This window comes from Brachypodium distachyon, chromosome 4, assembly GCF_000005505.3.
Source record: "Brachypodium distachyon strain Bd21 chromosome 4, Brachypodium_distachyon_v3.0, whole genome shotgun sequence".
NCBI classification, from domain to species: domain Eukaryota; kingdom Viridiplantae; phylum Streptophyta; class Magnoliopsida; order Poales; family Poaceae; genus Brachypodium; species Brachypodium distachyon.
Window position 1 is genome coordinate 46,870,267 of NC_016134.3, and position 23,142 is coordinate 46,893,408.

The following is a 23,142-nucleotide window of genomic DNA, read 5'->3' on the forward strand; positions in this document are numbered from 1 at the left end:
CCTTTTTAAACTCGTGGAGCACAACTGTGCGCCTTTGACCTTGACGCGATTCTGTTGGAGGCCAAAGGGTACCATGGGCTGCTAGATGGACTGCTCATCTCCGAAATTAAGCCCGCCCGCAAGGCGGTATCCGCGGCGCCGCTTTGGCCCACGGGGCTGGGCCATGGACCTGATCTCTGTTTCTTCCACCTCTCGTGGACGAGCAATGCAAGCCGGCCCGCAGTGTTTGGAACTGTCGCAACGATTTTGGATACCAACGTACGTGCGTAACGTGTGCATATATGGCAAATCATTGTTTTTTTAGAAAAAGGAGGATAACGTTGTACGAGAAATCATACACCTGCACGATGATTTTGGATAAGAACAAACGACCTACTCTGATAGATATAGAATCACACTAAAGAGTGGACTGTAATTAGATGTCAACATATGTGTAATGCATTTACTTGCTCAACCGACGATTTAAGTGCTACAAGAAGAAAAATATATATCACCAACCGACGATCGGAAGGAGTAGTATAATTTGTATTCTTCCAATATTGCATCAAATAGAAGAGTTATGTAGAATGTGTATCTCTTTTGAAGTTATTCATGTAAAGAGAGAAGCAAATATGGCTGCACATGTTACAGCAAAAAATGCTTCACCCTTGAGTGCTGTAAACACTTGGTTGTATCAGGTACCCGAGTTCCTGAGGGCCTGTATTCAGCATGATGCTGATGCTGATAATGAGTAATACAAGGCTGTTGCTTTTCTCAAAAAAAAAAAAAAAGCGCATGCGTCGCCTGGTCGTCTTCCTCGTGCGTGGGCAGACGCAGCTGAGCTCGAGCCACTCGAAGATGCAGCGCTGGTGGAAGGAGTGGCCGCACGGCATGACGGAAGGAGTAGTCCTCCATGCACACCGAGCAGCTAGCCCTTCTCCCTCGCCTCGCCCGCCGACGTCTTCCTCAGCTCCTCGATCGCCCTCTCCGACGCCGCCACGGCCCCGAACAATCCTTCGTCTTCTTCGTCGTCGTCGCTGTCGGCGGCCAGCTGAAGGGCACCGCCGGAGCCCTCCTCCTGATCCCCCGCTGCTGCTGCGCCGGGGGCCCGGTGCCCGTAGAGCGTAGACCACCACGCAGGCGCGCACCGTGTTGGTCTATTAAAGTACACATGTACTTACATCACACCTCAGCTTCCCTCTACTAGCCTCTGATACCCAACCACAAACTTTGCACCATCATTATGAAAGCAGACCTCCATCGGTAGTTTCACAAGTCCAGTGGAGGTGTCTCCTGGTGCATTACCAAAATCTGTCAGCAAATCTCATGTTTCAAAACCTGAATCTTGTTTCACCTTAACACTTATTTGAGCAAATTAGATCCAATGCAATATGAGCAGGAACTAATACACTTGCCATTCAATCAGATGCTAATAGTACAACCTATGTCTGGATGTGTGGCACCAAGGCTGCCATGTCAGTTTCTACAACACTTGTTTTGAAAGCTTGATTGATTGCATCAATGAAATGAAAAAGTAAATCAATTCCGTCAAGCACACTGTTTGAATAGGTTACGGTGGTCACAACATAAAATGCAATATGACGAAAATAAACAAAGAACTACTAAAACATGTCTAGATACATCCATATTTTGAAAATTTTGCGACATCCTTTTTAGGACGGAGGGAGGGAGTACAACTATTTACAACCAATTTTAAAAATCAACACAGCTTCATATTATCCAGGAGTAATGATGTATCATATATGGAAGGACCCACCTTGTGCAACAGGTCGTGGGCGATATAGTCCCAGGGAAGAGAAACTGACATCAAGCAACACTTCAGTGGCAGAAGCTCATCATCCAATCGTTTGTTGGCAGATGCAGCTTCATAGGCATGCTTTGCTAGCTTTGATGCAGCAGAAACCGCCCTATGAACAAGGACTCGGAAATTGTCTCCTGGATCTTTCTCATGGCTCTGATCTAATTAAAACAACAATCATTTCAGTTTGAGAAGTCAACAACATGTACTGCAGTTTCAGAGAAAGTGGACAGCAACTTTTGAGGGTTCTGTACGGGAACTAATATCCTGTAGGTTATCAATTATCTCCATTACAGCTTTCTGAATTTGTAGTTCGTCATTATTCGAAATGGAAATATGTGATACGAGTTAAAAGCTAGCATAGCAACAAAAAGTTGTCCAGTTTGCAAACAAAATACTGAGCAACAATATATCAATGGATTGATGGACCAGATATTAGCAGAATTAGATGCACTCGTTTCCTTACCTGAGATACTCTTTCAAATCAAACAGTATAAATAGAACATGTTACAATAGGATCATTAAAGTGCTTGTGAAATATCCAGACATAAAAGTAGCACTCTAAGGATAACATAACAGACCTGCAATCCCGGAAACAGCAACTTCAACTTCACCACGTCCTTCAGGGCCCCGCATAAAAAGTTTATCAGGTTTAGTATTGTCTTGCCCAAGTGACAGGAAGCTCCCAAATTTGGATTTCCCAGCTATAACATTAGAAGAAGTAGATATTAGGATATAGAGTAAAATACACCAGAGGTCCTAATTCTTTCCACTAGTACAAAACGGGCCATTCGCGACCCCCATCAGTGGCGGGTGAAGCGGACACGACACTGATAGAAAACTATCAGTGGCGGGCACACCCACACACGCCACTGATAGGACGCCAATGGCCCATGTCTCGTCCCCTGGGGCAACCATTAGTGGCGGTTATACTAGAAACCGCCACTGATACCTGTCTATCAGTGGCTGTGTCTATCAGTGGCGGTTAAGCACAGGTAACCGACACTGATAGGCAGGTTATCAGTGGCGTTCTTTCTGTGTGTATCCGCCACAGATGGTTGGCAAGCATCAGTGGCGGTTTCTATTCCGCGTCCGCCACTGATAGCTCGGCCATATAAATAGGCCGAGCGGCGGCAACTGGTCGCGCGCTGCGCGTCTTCTTGACCAGCTGTGGCCGCCATTCTTCATCCTCGACGGCGGAGCGCTGTCGCGGCTGAATGGCGCCGGCCACCACTACCAGCAGGTAAATCCGTTCTTCTTCTCCTTCCTCCCCTTCTTCTTCCTCTCCCCGGCCCCCTTCTTCTCCCCTGCGCACGCGCGCGGCAGGCGGCGCTGGCCGGCCGGCCGCCGCCGTCTTCTCTCTCCCCTCTGGCTCTGCCCCATCCTCCTCTCCTTCTTCCTCCCCCGGCCCTCCTCTTCTCCTTCCTCCCCTTCTTCTTCCACTGCCCGGCCCCCCTTCTCTCATGGATCTGGTCTCGGCCCCGGCCCAGGCAGCGCCGCCGGCCGGCGGGCGGGCCCCCACCCTTCTCTCTGCCTCATCTTCTTCCTCTCCCCTCTAGCTCTCTCCCGCAGCAGGCCGGCCGGCTGGCCCCCGCCCTTCTCTCCGCCCCGGCCATCTTCTTCCTCTCCCCTCTAGGCTCTCAATCCCCATTAATTTGGCCACATTACGCTATACAATGTGTTTTCGATTCATACCCGGTGATGTAATTTGTGATTAATTGCTTCAATTTCTTCTATGTTTTCTTAGCTCGTCTCTCCGTGGTTGGATGTATGAGGAGAGAATGTCGGCTTCTTGGGTAGCAAAATGGGCCACATTTTATTATTTCGCGGTAGCTGATATGAAGAGTAAGGGCAATGTGAAGATGTGTTGTCCATGTGACAGATGTCGTAACACAGTGATGCACCTGCTAGTGGATGTTGAGATGCACGTAATGGCAAATGGATTCGTAGAAGGTTATTTTTGCTGGACTTCGCACGGGGAGGTTGCGGTAGAAGTGGATAGTGGCTTTGAAGAAGAACACATAGAGTTCGACCAAAGTGGTGAAGAATATCGTGGTGACGACACCATGGATGAAGAAACGCCGGTCGATGAAGCTCCGCATGGTCGGATGGGGGAAATGCTAGATGACGTGCACTTACAGAATCAACTGAAGGACCCCGACAATGCCACAGATGAGAAGAAGTTCCAGAAGCTAGTTGAGGACGCAAACACACCAATGTATGACAATGCCGACATCAACAATAATGTCCTAGAAGTGACACTTGAACTTCTTAGGATAAAGGCAAAATCTGGGCTTTCTGACAAGGGCTTCACGGAGATGTTGAGTTACCTTGCTACAGTCTTTCCAGCGGGCAACAAATTGCCTAAGAGCACATACGAGACAAAGAAGATTACCTGCCCGCTTGGATTAGACGTTGTGAAATATCATGCATGTCCACTGGACTGCGTTGTATACACGGGACCGCACAAAAACAAGGACAAATGCCCAATATGTGGTACTTCACGATACAAGAAGAAAGATGGCAATCACGACGAAGTCGATGAGGAAGAAGTGAGGAAAGGTCGGCCGACGAAGATCGTCTGGTATCTTCCGATGGGTAGTCGGTTTGAGCGTTGGTTTCAGAACTTGAAGGATGCGGTGAGACCGGTCTATCACGATCCGAGTGAGAAGATGTACGATCCAGATGGAGAGTACCGTACAGACAATACTGAAGCTAGGATCCTCAAACACCCAGCCAATGCGGCTCAATGGAGAACCTTGGACGCGGAATTCCCAGATTTCGCCAGTGATCCCAGGAACCTAAGGCTAGGGCTGAGCACTACGGAATCAATCCATTCGGCAACATGAGCAGCACCCACAACACATGGCCAGTGATCATATTTGTGTACAACCTTCCTCCATGGTTAATCATGAAGAAGAAGTACATCCACCTGTGTATGCTCATTCAAGGCCCAAAGCAACCCGGAGCTGACCTAAATGTTTATCTTCAGCTAGTGAAAGATGAGCTTGCTAAACTTTGGAATACAGGTAGAAAGGTTTGGGACGCTCGCAGGGAGGAGTACTTCACCCTTAGAGCAGCGTTGCTGACTTGTGTGCATGACTACCCAGCAAACGGTAATACATCATGCCAGTGCACAAAAGGGTACAAGTCATGTACAAAGTGCGCGGAGAATACAATATCGAAGATGTTGCCCACATCACGCAAAATTGTGTACATGGGACACCGGCGGTGGTTGCACCCTTAAGACCTGTGGAGGCTTGATGCGGAGAGCTTCAACGGAAAGGAAGAGCACGAGGGTAAACCTAGGGAAAAGTCTACGATATTGTCAAGGATCTGGAGGTTAGGCCTGGGAAAGCGGAAAATGTCAAAGATAAGGACGGCCCGGACACCTCCGTGTGGAAGAGGTCTGTATTCTGGGGCCTGCCATACTGGCCACACTTGCGATGCCGACACAGCATTGATGTGATGCACGTCGAGAAAAATGTATGTGACAGCGTGTTGGGATTGTTGATGAACATCCCTGACAAGACGAAAGACGGACCGAAGGCAAGGAAAGACTTGGAAATTTTGAAGATACGGAAAGAACTGTGGGCAAAAGAAGAAGAGTCACCGGAAAACAAAAATGGTTTCGTGACGGTGACTACACGTTTTAATCCTGCTTGTTACAATCTGAGCAAGGACGAGCTACATAGAGTGTGCGAGTGCTTTCGAGGCATCAAAGTCCCTTCGAACTACTCCTCCAACATCAAGCGGCTCGTTGACATGAAGAGTCACAAGCTGGTTGGTATGAAGTCTCACGACTGCCATGTGATTATCACGCAGTTACTCCCAGTTGCAATCAGGGGTGCCATGGAGCCTGGGGTAAGAGAGACAGTGATTAAGCTTTGTGACTTTTTTGACACGATCTCGCAAAAGTCAATTACCGTGAAGCGTTGTCTCTTACTGCAACCTATGATGGTACAGATATTGTGTGAATTTGAGAAGTACTTCCCTCCGACATTCTTCGATGTCATGGTCCATTTAATGGTCCATATCGTCGACGAGATATTGTGCCTAGGGCCATCTTTTTTGCACAACATGTATGGGCCCGAACGATACAACGGGGTTTTGAAGCGCTATGTTCGTAACCGAGGGCGTCCTGAAGGTAGCATCCTCCAAGGCTACCTGGTACAAGAGTGCGTCGAGTTCTGCACAGATTGGCTAGCGGATCAGAAAGCAATAGGCGTGCCGGAATCAAGGCACAAGGGCAAGCTAGCTGGCCAAGGACTTTTTGGGCAGAAGTATATCGAAGTACATTCAAAGAGGAGAGCAGCTGACTTTAACAGAGCACATTTGGTGGTGCTTCAACACATTGATGCGGTCCGGCCTTACCAGGAAATGCACATGCAAGAGCTTCAAAACAACAACCCTACCAGAGGACAAATTTGGATCCATAGACAGCACAATAAACATTTCGCTGAGTGGCTAAAGGAGTATTGGTATGAGAGGGAGCCGGTAGATGAAAACGAAAAGACGGTGCTAAGGTTGTCGCGGGAACCAGCTTATCACGTCGCCACATGGCAAGCCTACGCTATTAACGGGTACACGTACTACACAAAATCTCAGGATTGTGAAAGTCAATATCAAAATAGCAGTGTAGTATTGGTTTCCGAAACTGCAACTGATAGCCAAGCCAAGACTAAAGCATTCTATGGAGTGATTGAGGAGATCTGGGACCTGGACTACTCCATCACCAGGATCCCACTTTTTCGTGTGAGATGGGCTACGAACGTGAAACCTGATGGCCATAGATTCACAACCATGATGCTACCACCTGAGATCCCTCGTGACCAAGTTAACGTCGAAGCAATCCCAGCAACCCAAGAACCATGGGTATTTGCGAACCAATGCAAGCAAGTATTTTTCATAGAAGATCCGTCAAATAAAAGCCGTGTAGTCGTAAGGAGAGGGAAGAGAAGCATCGTGGGAGTCGACGGAGTTACTTCGCAAGAAGACTATGACGGTTTCCATGATCCTACGACGGCCGCAGATGACGAAGAGGCGGAACGCACGATCGAGACGAGGAAACGGGCGAGGAAAAGTACCGGTAACGAGAAAGCAACTACACGAGCATACGTCAAGAAAACACACCGTGAGAAACTGACGTACCGAACGAGGGTGAAGAAGAGTAGGAAAGATGATTAAAAGTTGTATTTCTTTATGTTTTATGTCCTATATGTGTGTATTTGTCAGAAACCATGTATTTCTTTATGTTTTATGTCCTATATGTGTTAGCAACTCAATTTGAACCATATTCGAATCTTAAGCTATTGTTGTATGTTTGTTATATGACCTGTGTCAAATATGCAGTATATATGTCAGTTTGTGGTTAGCCTGTGACCTGTGTCAAATATGCATTATGACCTGTATTCAATTATAAACAACAAGTGAGAGCACTATCACTGGCGGATAACACCAGGAGCACGCCACTGATAGCTGAATTACATGCAAATTTGGTGACCTATCAGTGGCGGATCCCTCAAAAACACGCCACTGATAGCTGAATTACAGGCAAATTTGGTAACCTATCAGTGGCGGATTTACCAAAAGACCGCCACTGATAGCTGACCTGCATGACTTAGGATTTTGGAAATATTTTGGTGACCTATCAGTGGCGGTTCCTATTTGTAATTCCGCCACTGATAGATCCCTGGGATTGTTTTGTTAAATTCATATTTAATTATCTGTTCACCCAAAAACTGAATGGACTGTACTTTTGTGTGAGTTTAGGCATGTTTCTATCCCAACCAAAAAATGAATCCAAAATTAAAAAAAACACATATTTGTATGATTTTGAGGGTTACTTTCATTAAAAATTAATTTATAAAATTCATTTTTGATCAAAATATTCTGAAAATTGGCATGGAAACAATTATTACAGTAATATAACCACACACAAAAATTGGTGTGAAAATATAAAATGAAGCACATAATCCGTCGAACTTTAGCTCTTATGAGTCAATATCCAGTATACCTTTTAACCTGACATCCCAATTTGAACATATTTTGTACTTAACTTTGTTATTATTTTCCAATTTTTTTTGTGTATGTTCAAGTGCACAAATTGAGCTTGCATACCAAATTTGAGCTATTTCTGATGTCAAATGAATTTTATAAATTTAAATTACTACAAAATGGCTCAGAAAATCATACAATTATGTGTTTATATTTTGAATTTGGGATTTATCTTTTGGTTGGGATAGAAACATGACTAAGCACACTCAAAAGTACAATTCAATAATTTTTTGGACTAATAGAGAATATATTAGCAATTTAAGAAGGAAATGCAGAATAGCTATCAGTGGTGTGTAGAGGGATAACACGCCACTCATAGCAAAGTCTATCAGTGGCGTGTTTCCAGTATACACACCACTGATAGCACAAGTATCAGTGGCGGTTTTTCCGCGATAACCGACACTGATAGGATGCAGATATAAATAGCTGGGGACTTGGCCGAAATCCCCAATCGTCGCCCGCGCGTCTCATTTGCGAGACCAGCAGCTGGCGCATACGAACCCTAAAGCGGCGAAGCCCTGCCGCTGCGCCGCCCTGACCGCCGCCGCAGTCCTCGCCGCCGCCGCCGCCGTCCCCGACCGCCGTCTTCCCCGACCGCCGCCGCCGTCCCCGACCGCACCGCCGTCTTCCCCGACCCTGTTCGTAAGCCCTAAGCCCTAATTCCTATTCTTGCTCAAATTGCTCAAATTGTTCGTTATTCTTGCTCAAATTATTGTTGCTGTTCATTATTCTTGCTGAAATTCATGCTAGGTAATAGAAATTTGAAGCTCTGTTCTTTGGGTAATAGAAATTCATGCTAGGTAAATATAGATATTGTGCAAATCAATATAGATATGGAGTGTTGCCTCTTCTGTTGAAGCTCTGTTCTTTGGATGCTACATTCTCTATCACTAAGTTGTTCTGAAGGTTGGTTTGTTTAAGATGGCAGTTGCAAAAACTGCTCAGATAATCAGAATTGTTCTACCTTTTTACTGGTTCATACATCAGTAACATAGTGTCTAAACCTACTTGCCTGGGAAGTGACTGAAATTGATATTTTCACAGCCCCAAACACAAACTTTACCACATGTAATTGCAGTTCATGAGTAAGTACTAAGTGGGCTGCAAACCCTAAATAGTAACAACATTTTGGCTGAATTGTGCAGCCAAAAGCCCTCGAACTACACATGATCAGATGCACATCTTAATGAATTAAAATCACCCCAAAGTTGTTGGATCCAATAACACACACCAGCTTATCACTTTTACATTGTTTTAGTCTGCGCGTAAACCCTAACATTTCCTGCTTTGCATGATTTAGCTTGCCGCATCTAAATTATATGGCAAGTCATTAGCTATGGATTCATGGAGCATATAGCAGCTTGTGTCATTTCAAAGCTCGATCATCAAGTGATGTCAAAGTTAGCTCTCTATAATGTTAGAACTACAGTTTCAACCTCTGTTTATTTTGAATGTTTGTGAGTAATCTGTTTCTGAAACTGCACAATCTATCTGCAGCACAGTGTACATAGATAGAGCAACCCAATTGTTAAATATACAGCAACCCAATAGATAGAGCAACCCATTCTGCCTGCCACGGTTTCAATAAAATTTGTCTTAGTGTAGTAATTTGTTTGTGTTACTGTAGTAGGTACTCAAAATGGCTAGGACTAAACAAACCCGTTGAAGACCACCCCCAATTGTTGAACTCCGGCAAGAAGCACCTCCTCAAGATGACAGCGAAGAAGCACCTCCGCAAGATCATAGCCAGGAACCGGAAGAAGGTCCGAATGAGACATATTCAAGTGGATATTCTTCTTCGGGCTCATCACTTAGTGGTGTCGGCTCTTCAAACCCAAGTGACGAAGAGCAACCCACCGATGGGGAAGTAGAACCTACTCCCTCGTCTAGTAAGGAAAAGAAGGTTACCAGGCGAGGGAGCCACATTTTGAAGGACGATGTCTATGTCGTCACTAGGATTTCTGCTAGAGGCCGGCCTTTGAGTCCTGAGAAGGCAGCTGATACCTTCAGCAACACCCTAGGGGCCATTGTCCGGCGAAATTGCCGTATAGTTCACAAGTGGACCCAGGTTCCTAAGACGACAAAAGAACTTTGCTTCAACGATGTCTGGGCCAGGTTCAAGGTTAAGCCCGAGCATGTCAAAGATGTTCATAGAGCCGCCAACCAAGTAATGCGTAGGGGCATAAGTAACTGGCAATCCACTGCTAGAAAGCATTGGCTCGATGTTCCCATTGAGAAGGTTAAGGAAAAATGGCCTTCCATTACCCCAAAAGATTGGGCATCTTTCAAGAAGGAATCACAAGACCCCGACTTCATTGCGAGGCAAGAGAAATATATTGAGATGCGCAAGAAGAAGAAGCACAACCACCATCTCGGAAGTCGTGGGAAAGAGGGCAAGAAGAAGGTTTGGGACAAGGAGGACGCCCAGTTGGCCAAGCTTGGCATAGTGCCTCCTTTGAAAGGGAATCTTAAGCATCAACGCACCAAAGATTTCATGCGAATGCATATGAGAAAGGAACAGTGGGCGGGGAAAGAGGATTTGCAAGAGGACCTCCAAGAAGTTTGGGTAAGGCAATGATTACAAGTGCTCATGTTATAGTGTAGCTTCCTATAACACCGTCAATACTCACTTTACCTTTGTCTTACTATTACAGGACTGAGCTATTGATCACGAGCAGAGGAAGGAGAAGGAGATGTCAGAAGGCTCCAACGACTCGGTCCATAGCAAGAGGTGGGAGTCGACTCTGACCTATGGCTTAAACAGGCCCGAGCATACAGGCCGTATACTTGGGGAGGGAGAAGGTGCGCCATGGAAGAAAATTTTCGGCCAGGATGATTCCAAGTGCCGAAAAAGGAAGTGTTGCGACAACGCGAAAGGGCGGAGGAGGCCGGAGCAGTTGGCGCATCGAAAGCTCTCTCTGTGCTACTCAATAGCTTACACGAAAGTGGCGTCGACGTTAATGCGGTGCTGCAAAAGTCCGGTGCGCAAGGCATTCTGGGACTATTGCTTCAAGGTCTCCCCACGCGCGGTCGGGGTCTGCAACGTCCACCTAGGAGCGGTAGCGTTGCTTCCGGGTCTGCCACTACCGATGTTCCAATACCTAATCCGGGTCCAAGCAACAACATCACGGTAAGCATCTTTGCCTTACCTACTTCACTCCTTTCATTGCTCAACAGTCTTTCACACAATGTTACATTGTTACGCGCAGGATGGCATCCCTTGCCGGATTCTTGTGGACAAGGATGGCACGATTGAGCTGGCCGCACACGGCATCTTGATGCCCAGACAAACACTGGCGCTTTTGCATGGAATAGTCATGCCTGATGACCATGTGAAGGTGTAGGTAAACTCCGTCGTCGAGCAACATGTTCAGTACATAGTCCCTTATCCTCCAGAGGAAGACGTGGATACTCTAGGCGCATGCGAGAGCAATTTCATTGCATGGCCTAGGAGGTTGGTAGCAACACGGAGCATGCCTTCTCCTACTCCATCTCCATCAGCGAGAAAAGTTGTGTCTCCAGCTCTTTCAAACAAGCGAGCTCCTTCTTCATCGCCTCTTGGCTACTCCCCAGGCATGCCGTCCCCTGTTGACCCCTCGGATTCCCAAGACCCTGAATTAAACTCGTGCCCTGCTGACGTCGATGGCGAAAAAAACACCCAAGTGTCGCCGCCATATGAGAGAGCACGCCTACCCACTAGGCAACCAAGCCTCCCTCCACCTCAGATGGAATCACTGTTGGGGGCCGCAGAGTCAGCGTTTGGCCGCAAGATCCCCCAGGTCTACAAAGATGAGGAGATGAAAGTTTTCAAAAGCAGGCGAGGCAACACAAAGAGAGGGAGTAGGGGAAAGGGCCGTAGAAAGGACACCGAGGAGAAGGGCAAGGATCCATTTCATGTGCCAGAAGTCGATGAGAATTGGGAAACAAGGCCAGATATTTCAAGCTTGGACCGCTTGCCTCAATATGGGTCCAGATTGGATGATGGGTCCTATCTCGTGAGTAGAATGGGGGACAAATATCTCATTTACTACCCTGGACGACCGATGGTAGGGCCCAATAACCTTCGTGGCTTGCCCCGAGAGATGCAACAACTTCACGATTTTTATATGAGCCAATCGAGGGGTTCTGCACAACATGCCTAGCAACTAAACGTTCTAGTGCCAGAGGACTATGGCTTCTTTAACCCAGTAGAGGGGGGCATGCAGAAAGGTTCCTTCACCTTCGCACTAGATTTCATGGATATGTTTCACCTTTTCAACCGCCAGAAGCTTGACGACAGCTTGCTAAGGCTGTGGTGTGTGTACTACATAAGGGAGGCCATGCGGATAAAGAAGAACGATGTGGTCGTACTAGACCCATTACCATTTTCCTACGAAATGATCGGTCCTGGAGAGCATAAAGATGTTTCAAGAGATATGTCGCAATTGTACCTTCAGCAAGCAATGCTCAAATACCGAGACCGCGACTTCATCCTTTTAACCTACCATTTGGAGTAAGTTTATTTAATAACATATATCTATTTGTTGATCCACTACATTGTTATCCTTGCCTATAACTATTTGTTTCTTTTCAAAACAGGGAACATTGGGTCGTAATAATTATTTGTGTACCGTGGGGCACGGTCACATACTTCGATTCACTCCGAAAAGGCAAAGATGAACCACAGCGCCATTGGGGACCCATCCGAAATCTGATCGATTCGGCTTGGGATTCAGCAAAGAAGGACGGGTTTCCTACCTATGCCAAACATAGGCTCCAACACAATTATAGGTCCCCCTGCCTGCAACAGCCTCGAGGCACCGTGTACTGCGGCTACTACTGCGCCCACCACATCGAGAATTGGATCACCGACTTCAAGCCCGCATGGAGGACGTCATTGAAGGAGCTGCACAAGAAATGGAATGAGGAGATGCGGGACATACACGATTCAGGTTGGCTTGTCTACAACATCCAAAGGAACATGGCCAAGATAATCAACAGGGAGGTGATTGATGACGCGGGCGATTTCTACGCAGGACCAGTTGCTCGGTCATAGGAGCTTAAACTTTGTAATCCATTCATGTAATATGATGATTTGCATTTGTTGTCTCTATAACTTAACAATGTAGTGCTACATGAAGGTTTTTATTATGCATATGGATGCTGTTCTGATATATATATATGCTCTGGAATGAACTGTGTGATGTGTATAATTGTGGTATATTAACCTGGGAATTAAACAAATTAAACAATTTTTTTTCAGTGCCGTAAACCTATCAGTGTCGGGCCCCGACCGACACTGATACCCAACTGCAACCGCCACTGATAGACTATCTGGGCCTGTCGCGCGGCTCGCCGAGAACCTATCAGTGTCGGGCGCCGACCGCCACTAATACCCAATAGCAACCGCCACTGATAGAATATCTAGGCCTGTCGCGCGGCTCGCCAGAACCTATCTCTGTCGGGCCGTGGGGCTGATCAATGTCGGTCACCTGGAACCGACACTAATAGGTGTCCCTATCAGTGGCGTGTGTTGGACCCGCCAGAAGTCAGCACGCCACTGATAGCCAATTTTGCACGACACTGATAACCCGTTTTGTACTAGTGTTCGTAAAAGTCCCAAGTTAGTCCTAATTTTTTGAAGCTGCACATTTGAGTCCCAATCGTTTCATAAGTGGTTCACCGCAGGTCCTATGGTGGTTCGAGCGTGTGCCTCCTGCCGACGTGGCTATTTGGGCCCACCTGTCAAATGCCAAGGTGGACATTTTTTTTGCAAAAAACCCCCTGCGTGCTTCATTTCTCTTCCCCGTGCCCCTCTCCTCTTCTTCCTCCCCTTCTCTGCTCTCCTCTCTTCTCCACGAAAGCCATGAAATCCCGGAACCGCGAGTGACGAGGGGAGATGCGGTGGCCGAGCCCTGAGCGGTCGTGAGGCGCTTTTCTTCTCCGCCTCCGGCGGGACGCACCGCCCGCGGCTCCCGCAGCTCCCGAGCCTCCCCGACCCAGCCGCCTACACCACAAGGACTGCAACACCCGCACGAACTCGCCCCGTCCTCGCCTGGATCTCCCATGCCCCAACGCAGCCCCACCGCGCAGCTCCTATGTCGACCGTCGTTGACCTCGACGCCACGCCTCCTCCGCGAACCACTCGCCCTGCCGCCACCGGGCGTTGTCCTCTCACCGCTCTGGCCCGCTCTCGCGCCCTATGCCGCCCCAAGCAGCCTCACACGATGGGGGTTTCGGCGCCATCCGCCCGGCTGCCGCGCGCCCCAACAACGCCACCTTCCCGAGCCGGGCGGCCTAGCTTGGAAGCTCCACCCCATAGCGTTTAGTCTCCACGCCAAAGGAATCAACTCGGAATGGCCGGAATCGTCGCCATCGCGCTCGTCTTCCTCGACTTCGGTTGAGCTGCCGCCGTCCCCTCGTCGCCACCCTTCTCCGGCCGCCGTGCGGCGCTGTAGCTAGCACGGCCCGCCCCAGCAACCTCTTGCTGTCCATCTCCTTCGTTGACGGACCCGTCCACCTTGTTGGAGCCGCCGCTCTTTACGGCCACAAGCGCGCCCCACCCAAAGTCGTTCCCGGAGCACTCAAAACGCCGGATGATGTGCTCCAGCTTGGCAAAGAGGAGAGGGATTGGGACGGGGCAGGTGCCCGGGACCACCGCTCGAGCGCCGGCGGCGGTGTGGAGACCTCCACTCCGGCGTGGATAAAGCTTCGGTGAGATAGGAAGAAGAGGAGAGGGGCATGGGGAAGAAAAATGAAGGAGGCAGGGGGGTTTTGCAAAAAAATAAGTCCACCTTGGCATCTGACAGGTGGGCCCAAATAGCCACGTCGGCAAGAGGCATGCGCTTGAACCACCATAGGACCTGTGGTGAACCACTTATGAAACAATTGGGACTCAGACGTGCAGTTTCAAATAATTAGGACTAACTTGGGACCTTTACGAAAAAATTAGGACCTCTAATGCATTTTACTCTAGGATATATAATATTTAATATCCAGTTGGAACAAGACGTTAGGCATCCATCACCCATGACCCATCTAATAAGGGTTATCAGGATACTGTGTAATATTATTGCTTTGTTGTGGCAGTATTGGAATACTATGTAAATAACACTTTCAGATATAATGCTAGATAATAGGACCATTAGCACAATAGCTGCTGTGTAAATAAAGTAAACAGATGGAAGACTCACCATCATAAGCTTCACGGACATTTTGGTAGCTGACATAGCCTGAGAAGAGAGTTCTCTGCAAAGGCAATCATAGTAAGCTCCACAAATAAGCATGAAATCCAGGATTGTTTTTGAAAAAAAGATGAGAAATATACTAGTTTAATTTGAATGCATAGTGTAAACCGGATATTGAGAAAGTACAGCATGTCGTAAGATTTCTTCTAAAAAGAGTGGCTGGCAAATACTAATACTGTCAGATCTCCCAGAAGCAGATAGATTCTGAGTAATAGCGGTTTAAAGGAGAAAGTAATGTGTGTGTGCTAAGAGTAGTTTAAATTTAGAATTCTAGATTAATAAAACTAAAAAATGAAGAAGGGGCAGACTGAAAGAAGTGTCCACCTGTAAGCCTCCGTGGCATCAGAAAAACTCCAGCTTTAACAGAGTTCAGTGCTAAAAAAACGCCATAAAAGTGGAGGCAGTTTGGTGGAGATAGGTCATTCTGGGTTGCTACAACAGCCAGGAGAAGTAGAGTAGGTCTTTTCTTAGTGTTGCTGTATCGTTACTTGTTTGGTTTGTGTTTATGTCCATGCAGAGGCAGTGGCCACTTGTTTTGCCCTGCTCATAAACTTTGTATATATGTTTCTTCTCCTCTTTAACGAAAAGAAGTGCCAAAGCTGTTTGCACATTTTCCAGTCTGCACACAAAAGGGACTTAGGTAAATGCACCAATGAGGCAATCATGTCACACTGATTAAAACTTCCTCTGGTGCTATGAACGAAGTCTCGCTATGCAACTTATCTCAGAGTTTCACATACATGACAAATTTGGCAGTTAACCACCACTGGAAACACCCCACACATAAAAACACCACTAAAAACAAGAAACTACTGTTAAGTTCCACAAAACTTAATACTCAGTAATACATATTCCTCAGATCAATATCATATATAATCTTATCGACATAATTGAAATTGCATATCCTTAATTGTGAGGCTCGATAAATTTATATTTCCAAATACAGGGAAAAAAGGTTTTTAGGAAGATGGACACTTGGACAGCATTAGCAATCTATAAAACCAGGAAAACTCCAACTGACCGCAAAAATATCGTCTAATGACTCCCCAAATATCTCAATTCTGTCTAATTAAGCCTGAGGCAGTATCGTGGTTGTTTTCATACATGCACATGAACAGTGTTAGCAGTTTTCCACATGGACGTGATAGTGTGGACATTGTTTGGAACCACCTGCCATTCACACCTAAGCCGTCTCCTCATTTATTCTCTCTACACCACACGCCACAAAGAACAATTTGTGCCCGACACCAACCGGCGACCAAGCCAACCCAGCTGGGTGATCATCACTGCCATCCACCATTCCTTGCCGGTCGCCACTGTCATCATCTTTTTCATCTGCGCCCACCACTCCAGCTCCCACAACACATCCACCACGACTATCAGCACATAACGACAAACAATGAAAATCAACTTGATCTTACAAGGCTATCCTGCTTGTTTTTCTGATTTTCTCTGCCACTGGCCTCGATCTGCACTGCCAAGTTCAGCCAGATAATACTATCCACTCCTCTGTGCAACAAGAACAGCAGTATCCCTAGTAAATGAAAGCATCTTCTTCACCTCCGACATGTTTGGCCCACTACCACGTGGCAGAACAACCACTGATGCTAGAGGTTGGAGAAACGGAGGAAGGACAGAGGAGAGAAAGAGGGAAGGGAATGAGGACTGGCAGGCTGTGAGCTGTTTTGGGCAACAGAGCGGAGACAATTGTTGAAAACGATGATCTAAAGTAGTGAATCAAAAATTGTTGCAAAGAAATCTTTCATATAGAGAGTAACCTTTGGTGGGTTCTCTTGGTTGCTCCCGGAGTTTGCTCCGCATTGTATATTTGAACTGTCATTTTTTGACTTCGTTTCTTCAGGAAAGGCTGCCCCATCATGCGCATTCAGAATCACACAATAGCAGTGTTCAGGATCTGATAAAACCTGCTCCAATTTAGAAACTCATTTTACTATTTAGGGTCAACTTAGAAGGTACAACCGTAAGTATCTACAACATTTGCGCGGTATTGCCAGAACACATTATTATATATTTCGGAATAAGAACTCACCACAGCATCAAAAGGGTCATCGAAGTCATCAACTGAGAAACAAATGTTGGGATATGCAGGTACTGTTTCTACAGCCTGTCAATGAGATATGAGAGATTATTTATTTATTTATACTAAAAGGTTGTCTCTTTCAAAAGATGATACCAGAAAAAAATTACCTTCCTTCGATCAAGACGGAAATTTACACGGCTAGGGGATGCATATACAGTTTTGGAAACCTTATAAACTGGAGGCAATCGCTTGCTTTTCTCTGCACGATTGCGAAGATCCCCAATGCTGCGGAAGTAGATCATAAGAATCAGATAACTGGCCACATATATTTACTGAGGTAAAGTTGGTTTTGCTTTGCATGACATATGATGACAGAGACTACTGGCCCTAAAATTTGTGAGCCCCCTAACATTCCAGCGCAAACTTATGCTAAATTATTCAGTCAACTAATGAACAAACTGTGAATGTACTACTAAACCAAACACATTTCTCATTTCTCAACCACTTCTCTGAAGAGATACTAGTGTTGACCCTATCTTAAATAACAGAGGAATCATCATATGACAACCGTATCACATTTCAACAAAGGATAAGAATCCAAGAAGCGAAATCTGCAAAGGATTTTACTGGCTAACATGCCAGAAGTGCTGTATTAATACCAGAAGATTTACCTTGTTAGATCACCCCAAAAAAGGTTTAAGTTGTTCATATGCATATTACAACCAGTTGTCAGAGTATACAAAACTCTTAGCAAAAATGTTACATAAACATACCTGTATATTGCAACTGTGACAGTATATGATGTGTGAGTGACTAAATTCAAATAGAATGAACGTTCCCAATCAATCTCAGACACATTAACATTGATGAGCTTTTCCAGCTGGTAATCGCCAAAGGAACATATTAGCCCACAAACTCAATACAAAATTATTTTTCTTATCAGAGATTCTCCAACACTTTGTTAAACAAATAAGACATAAAGAAACTATGGTTAGGATTTGGGCAACGACACTTGTCTTACAAATTACACCTCATAAGCACAAACTTTGCAGTACTGTATATTCATTTATTCATGAATACAGAATTATAAACATAACTAGCATTAATAAATGTTAAACATATATAGCATAAAACCGCAATAGGTTCTGACAATGTCGTCATGCAACTCACAAATATAAAAGTTGCAGTACTGCATGTTCATATAGTTATACACGAAAAGTGTGTACCATCTCCTACAGAAGTTAAGAACAAAAACGAATTGAATAAGCTTCCCATACACAGAGGGTTACTCAAATAACATGTATGTTTTTCTGCCAAACAAGTCCGCTTCAACAGTAAGAGCGAAAACTGTTGGCTTATCTGGGTAATAGTACACATTTAGTTATTCCACACAAGGATTATCATGTCAGTGCAAGAACACAACTAAAAACACTGCATCAGCTAAATAAAATGAAGACAAGAAACATTATGGATAAAAGAGCAGATGTTCCAATACTAAGTGCAAGAACTTCAGAACAGAATAAAGAGCACACCTTGTTATGTTTGCAACTGAATAACAGTACAGTCTTGTAAATGCAAGAAGGGAGTGCCAAAAGAATGTGTAATGTATAAATTTTACTTTAATCTAGTATGAAGAAAGCCTCACAATGCACTAGCTGATCTGAAGTAAAGAAAATTTAGTGTAACTACATTTACCTTAGGAGCCCATCTCCGCACAAAAAATGGAGGTGGATCTTCGAAACCATGTGTTTTCTGCATTAACACCAAAGGGTGAGATGCATTTTGCATACAATAGAGACTTGACAGGAAAATATAAGGGAAATGAGCAGGACCAAAAGTACCATGCTATTGACAAAGAAGACGAGGTCGTCCTCTTCTCTGCTCTTTGACACCCTGCCACGCACAAAGAAAAGATCAAGCATTTCATGCCAGAATTTATCGTCCATTTCCACATCAGATGCATCATCTTCAGCCTCAACGACCGTCCATCCAATCAAATGTGAGTGTTTCTTCACCATGCTAAGCAATTCGAGCCTGAAAACAGAAACAGGCAGACCTCCTCAGATTGGATACCCTCTGAAACATATAGGTCTACTAAACTGATGCCCTCATAAATCTGGAAGATGGGATTAGCATTACAAAACAGCTAATGCAGGATACAACCACATTTTGAGGAGTCAACTGAAGCACAAGCGTTCAAGGTAGCTATGCTCCGGTCGAACTCCACATCTTAAACTCTTAAATTGTCAACTTAGCCTCTCTGTGCCGCCCGCTATCCCAATCTGATTTTTGCTTTTCTAAGATGGAATTGCACCTCCTAAGCCTAAATTGGAGGAAGCAGTTTATTGCTAATTTTGCTTAGGTGTGGGAGCAATCGAGAGACAGGCTCGAGGTTCCACTAAAGAGAAAGAGGGCGGGGACATGCCTAGAGGGCGCCGCGTCGCCGCCACCGAAGCTGGATGGTGACCTCTCTACGGCGATCTCCCCGGACGGCGAGGAGGAGGTAGAAGGCGGCGCCGCCATGGATGGGGATCGGAGGCGACTCGCGTCGGAAGCAACGGTACCGCGGCAGTGCACAGCGGTTGCCCAGCTCAGCAGCCGGCCTGGGAATTGGGAAGGAAACTAGCGGAGAGTGATGGGATTCCAATGGATGGGCCGAAAGGAGATACCCTCGCGTCGGCTCTCTTGCCTGGGCTGGGCCTGGGCTGCTGTGCCCGTTGACCCATTATGGTCAAAATTTGCCGCTGCAGAAGAGGCCTGTACCTCTTATAAAACAGAGTAAATTAAAATGCTCTCTTAAAAAAAGAGTAAATTAAAAAAAAACTAGTCGTCGACTCTAATTATGGATCGTGGATCGGAGGGAGTAAATAATGATCAACAAATTAATTAACGGGTATTCTAAGTGGGGCACGTGACCCACTTGGTCTTGCGGTACGGCGATTCCTCCCGATGCTTCTCTCTCGTTTCTACTTCTCTCGATCCCCTTGTCCCTGTCTCTGTCTTATTTTCTTCTTCCCGATTGAAGCAGGCTGAGGCAGTGGAGCGCACATGCAGCCTCAAATCCCGAGCAAGGTGCGGCCGCGCGGCGTCCTCGGCGGAGCACGGCACTGAGCCCTCCTTGTTCTTGTCGCCCTTCTCCTTCCTTCACTTCCCCGCCGCCGTCTCCTGCCCTCAGGCGCTGAGGAGCCAGCCGCTCGACGTCATCGACGGCACGGGCATGCTGTGCGGAGCAGCGACGAAACCGGAGCCGTCCCACCCGGACCGCCGCCAGGCATCCCAACGTCGATGCGGCGCCCAGCGCTTGCTGCAGCTCCCTTTCATGGCCTCCTCGGCGGCCTCCGCCGGCACATCGAAGTAGTAGCAGTGGCTCCGGCTCGCTGGCATGCTGCAGCAGGTACGCCGCGAATCGCGACCACGGGATCTATTTCTTCTGCATCGGAGAAGTTGGAGCCTGCATGGTGGTGGCGCTGGGCGAGGATATTTCGTCGGAGGAGGATGCGGTCCTGGCTGCCGCGGACGGCTACGGCGAGGGGCTGCATGACCCAGCGGACTTCATGAAGGCGAGGGGCTGCTTGAGCTGGCCAAGTTCGCGGCCTAGGCGCGCATGGCCACGCAGACAACGACGACGACACCACACATGGATGTCACTGCAGCTCACTCCCTCGACATGCTCTCCTCCTCCTCCTTCCCGCCCTACGCCACCACGTTCCAGCAAGACAAGACTCCCCTGCTGCCTGCTGGTCTTCCTGGCGAAGACGGGGTCCCTATTCCCAGTGCACACAAGGTGTTCGATGTTTTGTCTCACCCATAGGAGCTTGCACGTGCGATTGCTGGGTTATGCCCTGGTCAGATTATTGTACATCTATATCCTTTGTTGAAAGTTGTAGTAGGAACGAATGAAGGTGGAAACATGATTTTGTTTTATACGGTGGAAACATGATTTTGTTTTATACTTCGATTCATACACTTCACCGTGATTTTATTTTGTTTGTGAGATCTGTTTCTCGTCTCGAAATAGTTGTCTTTCAAAATTTACGTCTACAATCAATTGTCACATTTTCTGCCCCCAATTGCCATATTTTCTGCCCCAGCGACTAGGTTAATTGATCTTAATTGCCTTGTTGTTTACTATTGTTTAATTGTCACATTTTATGTTCCTAGCGACCAGGTTATGTGATCCTAATTGCCATGTCATTGACAACTATTCAATTGTCACATTTTTTTGTCCCCAATGATCAAGTTATTTGAATCTTTGTCATGTCGTTTACCACTGCTCAATCGCCACACTTTTTGTCCCGAGCCACCAGGTTATTTGATCCTAGTATCCATGTTGTTTGCCACTTCTCAATTGCCACATTTTCTGCCCCTAGCGACCAGGTTATTTCATCCGACTTGCTCTGATGTTCACCATTGCTCAATTGTCACATTTTTTTCCGCTAGCAACCAGGTTATTTTATCATAATTGTCATGTTGTTCGATCCTAATTGCCTGGTACAGTGGTGCACAACATGACAACCATGCTAAATAAGTATGGCAACTATGACCAAATATTGTGAAAATTAAGTAGTACTTCCTCCATCCGGGTTTATAAGGCCCACATTGAATTTCGTGGCAAACTTTCACCAACAGTTATACAAGTAATATTTAATATATAGATATAAAAGTAACACCATTAGAAAGAGTTTTTCAATAAGAATCCGTCAATGTCTATTTTGTGTCACAATAATCTCGTATTAGCAATAGAATAGTTGCCATGTTTGTTGGTTCTAGTTGTCACATTATTTGGTCGCAATTGCTATATTATTTTGTCCTAGTTGTCATGTCATGCACCAGTAGCGGTCATGTTGTGTACTACCTACTTCACACGTTTGTTGATCCTAGTTGCCATATTATTTTGTCACAGTTGCCATATTATTTGGTCCTAATTGCCATGTCATGCACCACTAGCGGTCATGTCGTGTACTGCCTAGCCATGTTTGTTGGTCCTAGTTTCATATTATTTGGTCCTAGTTGCCATTCATGCACCACTACCGGTCATGTCGTGTACTACCTAGTTGCCATGTTTGTTGGTCCTAATTGCCATATTATTTGGTCACAGTTATCATCTCACGCAGCACTATCGGTCATGTCGTGTACTACCTAGTTGACATGTTTGTTGGTCTTAGTTGCTATATTATTTGGTCACAGTTGTCATGTTATTTGGTCATAGTGACCATGTCATGCACCACCAGCGCTTATGTCGTGTACTACCTAGTTGCCATGTTTGTTGGTCGTAGTTGCCATAATATTTGGTCACAGTTGTCATGTTATTTGGTCCTAATTGCCATGCCATGTACCCTATCCCTGTCGTGTATTACCGAGGTCCTAATAGGCATATATAAGTGGGGTAAGTACGCATAAATAAACTGGCAAGCCGACAAGTTAACCTGGCTAGCATAATTTTGTGATATATGTGAATGGCGAATATTGAAATGAAAAATCAGGATACACACTGTGAAATTAGGTGTAATTTGGAAGAAGGCCTGCCGTGCGCGAGTTGATAGGGCCGTTTAATTGCTCTTAATTTTCAGCCTTTTATTTACTGGATTGGGCCACGTGCTAGGCTGGGCTGTTTGTTGGTTGCGTGACGGGCTGTCACGCTTGTTCGGACGAGACTATGCGCGCGCAGAGATCGAGCGCAGGGCATCGACCGCCAGGCTGGCGCCGCTGCCGAGCGCTACACAGCGATGCCGCTGGGTAGTCGTGTCCATTAATTAATTTGCTAAGGCTAAGAACAAGATTAATAGTTTAGTCTGCTGCTGGTTATAAGCTTTTGTCATGTCATTTTTAGCTAACATATAGCTATCATGTATAATAAGGTGGCTACAAGAATATACTATTTTTTTATGAGGAGGCCTACATTATTGTTTCATAGAGTGTCTAGGAGCACGTGCTCCAGCTGACTATTAGATAGTAGCCCACTTTTCTTTTTTCTTCTTTTCTCTTTCCTCCCACTAAGCAAAGATACAATATTTAAATCC

At 46.1% G+C, this 23,142-nt stretch overlaps 2 protein-coding genes across 9 annotated transcripts; one reads left to right on the top strand and one right to left on the bottom strand.

The window, feature by feature from the left end:
• Positions 1 to 488: 488 nt before the first annotated feature.
• Positions 489 to 19,757, bottom strand: LOC100831903 (uncharacterized protein KIAA0930 homolog). Of its 8 annotated transcripts, none has more exons than XM_024454734.1 (11): positions 19,548 to 19,755; positions 18,964 to 19,156; positions 18,818 to 18,874; positions 17,896 to 18,002; positions 17,290 to 17,407; positions 17,132 to 17,206; positions 16,860 to 17,006; positions 15,028 to 15,082; positions 2,380 to 2,418; positions 1,757 to 1,959; positions 507 to 1,290 (listed from the first exon to the last, which is right to left on the bottom strand). In XM_024454734.1, the coding sequence occupies exons 1-11, from the start codon at positions 19,643 to 19,645 to the stop codon at positions 1,249 to 1,251; spliced, it is 1,134 nt and encodes a 377-aa protein (XP_024310502.1). In that variant the 5' UTR covers positions 19,646 to 19,755; the 3' UTR covers positions 507 to 1,248. The 8 variants fall into 8 exon arrangements, 6 of the variants coding, with proteins under 6 accessions (XP_024310501.1, XP_024310502.1, XP_024310500.1 ...); XM_024454732.1 differs by having other exon boundaries at positions 2,380 to 2,502; positions 19,548 to 19,753; XM_010240445.3 differs by having other exon boundaries at positions 507 to 1,272; positions 2,380 to 2,502; positions 19,548 to 19,752.
• On the top strand, positions 5,795 to 11,075 carry LOC112268721. The gene is made up of 2 exons (XM_024454736.1): positions 5,795 to 10,421; positions 10,510 to 11,075. Exon 1 carries the CDS (start codon positions 5,813 to 5,815, stop codon positions 6,983 to 6,985), a length of 1,173 nt encoding a protein of 390 aa, XP_024310504.1. The 5' UTR covers positions 5,795 to 5,812; the 3' UTR covers positions 6,986 to 10,421; positions 10,510 to 11,075.
• Positions 19,758 to 23,142: the final 3,385 nt, after the last annotated feature.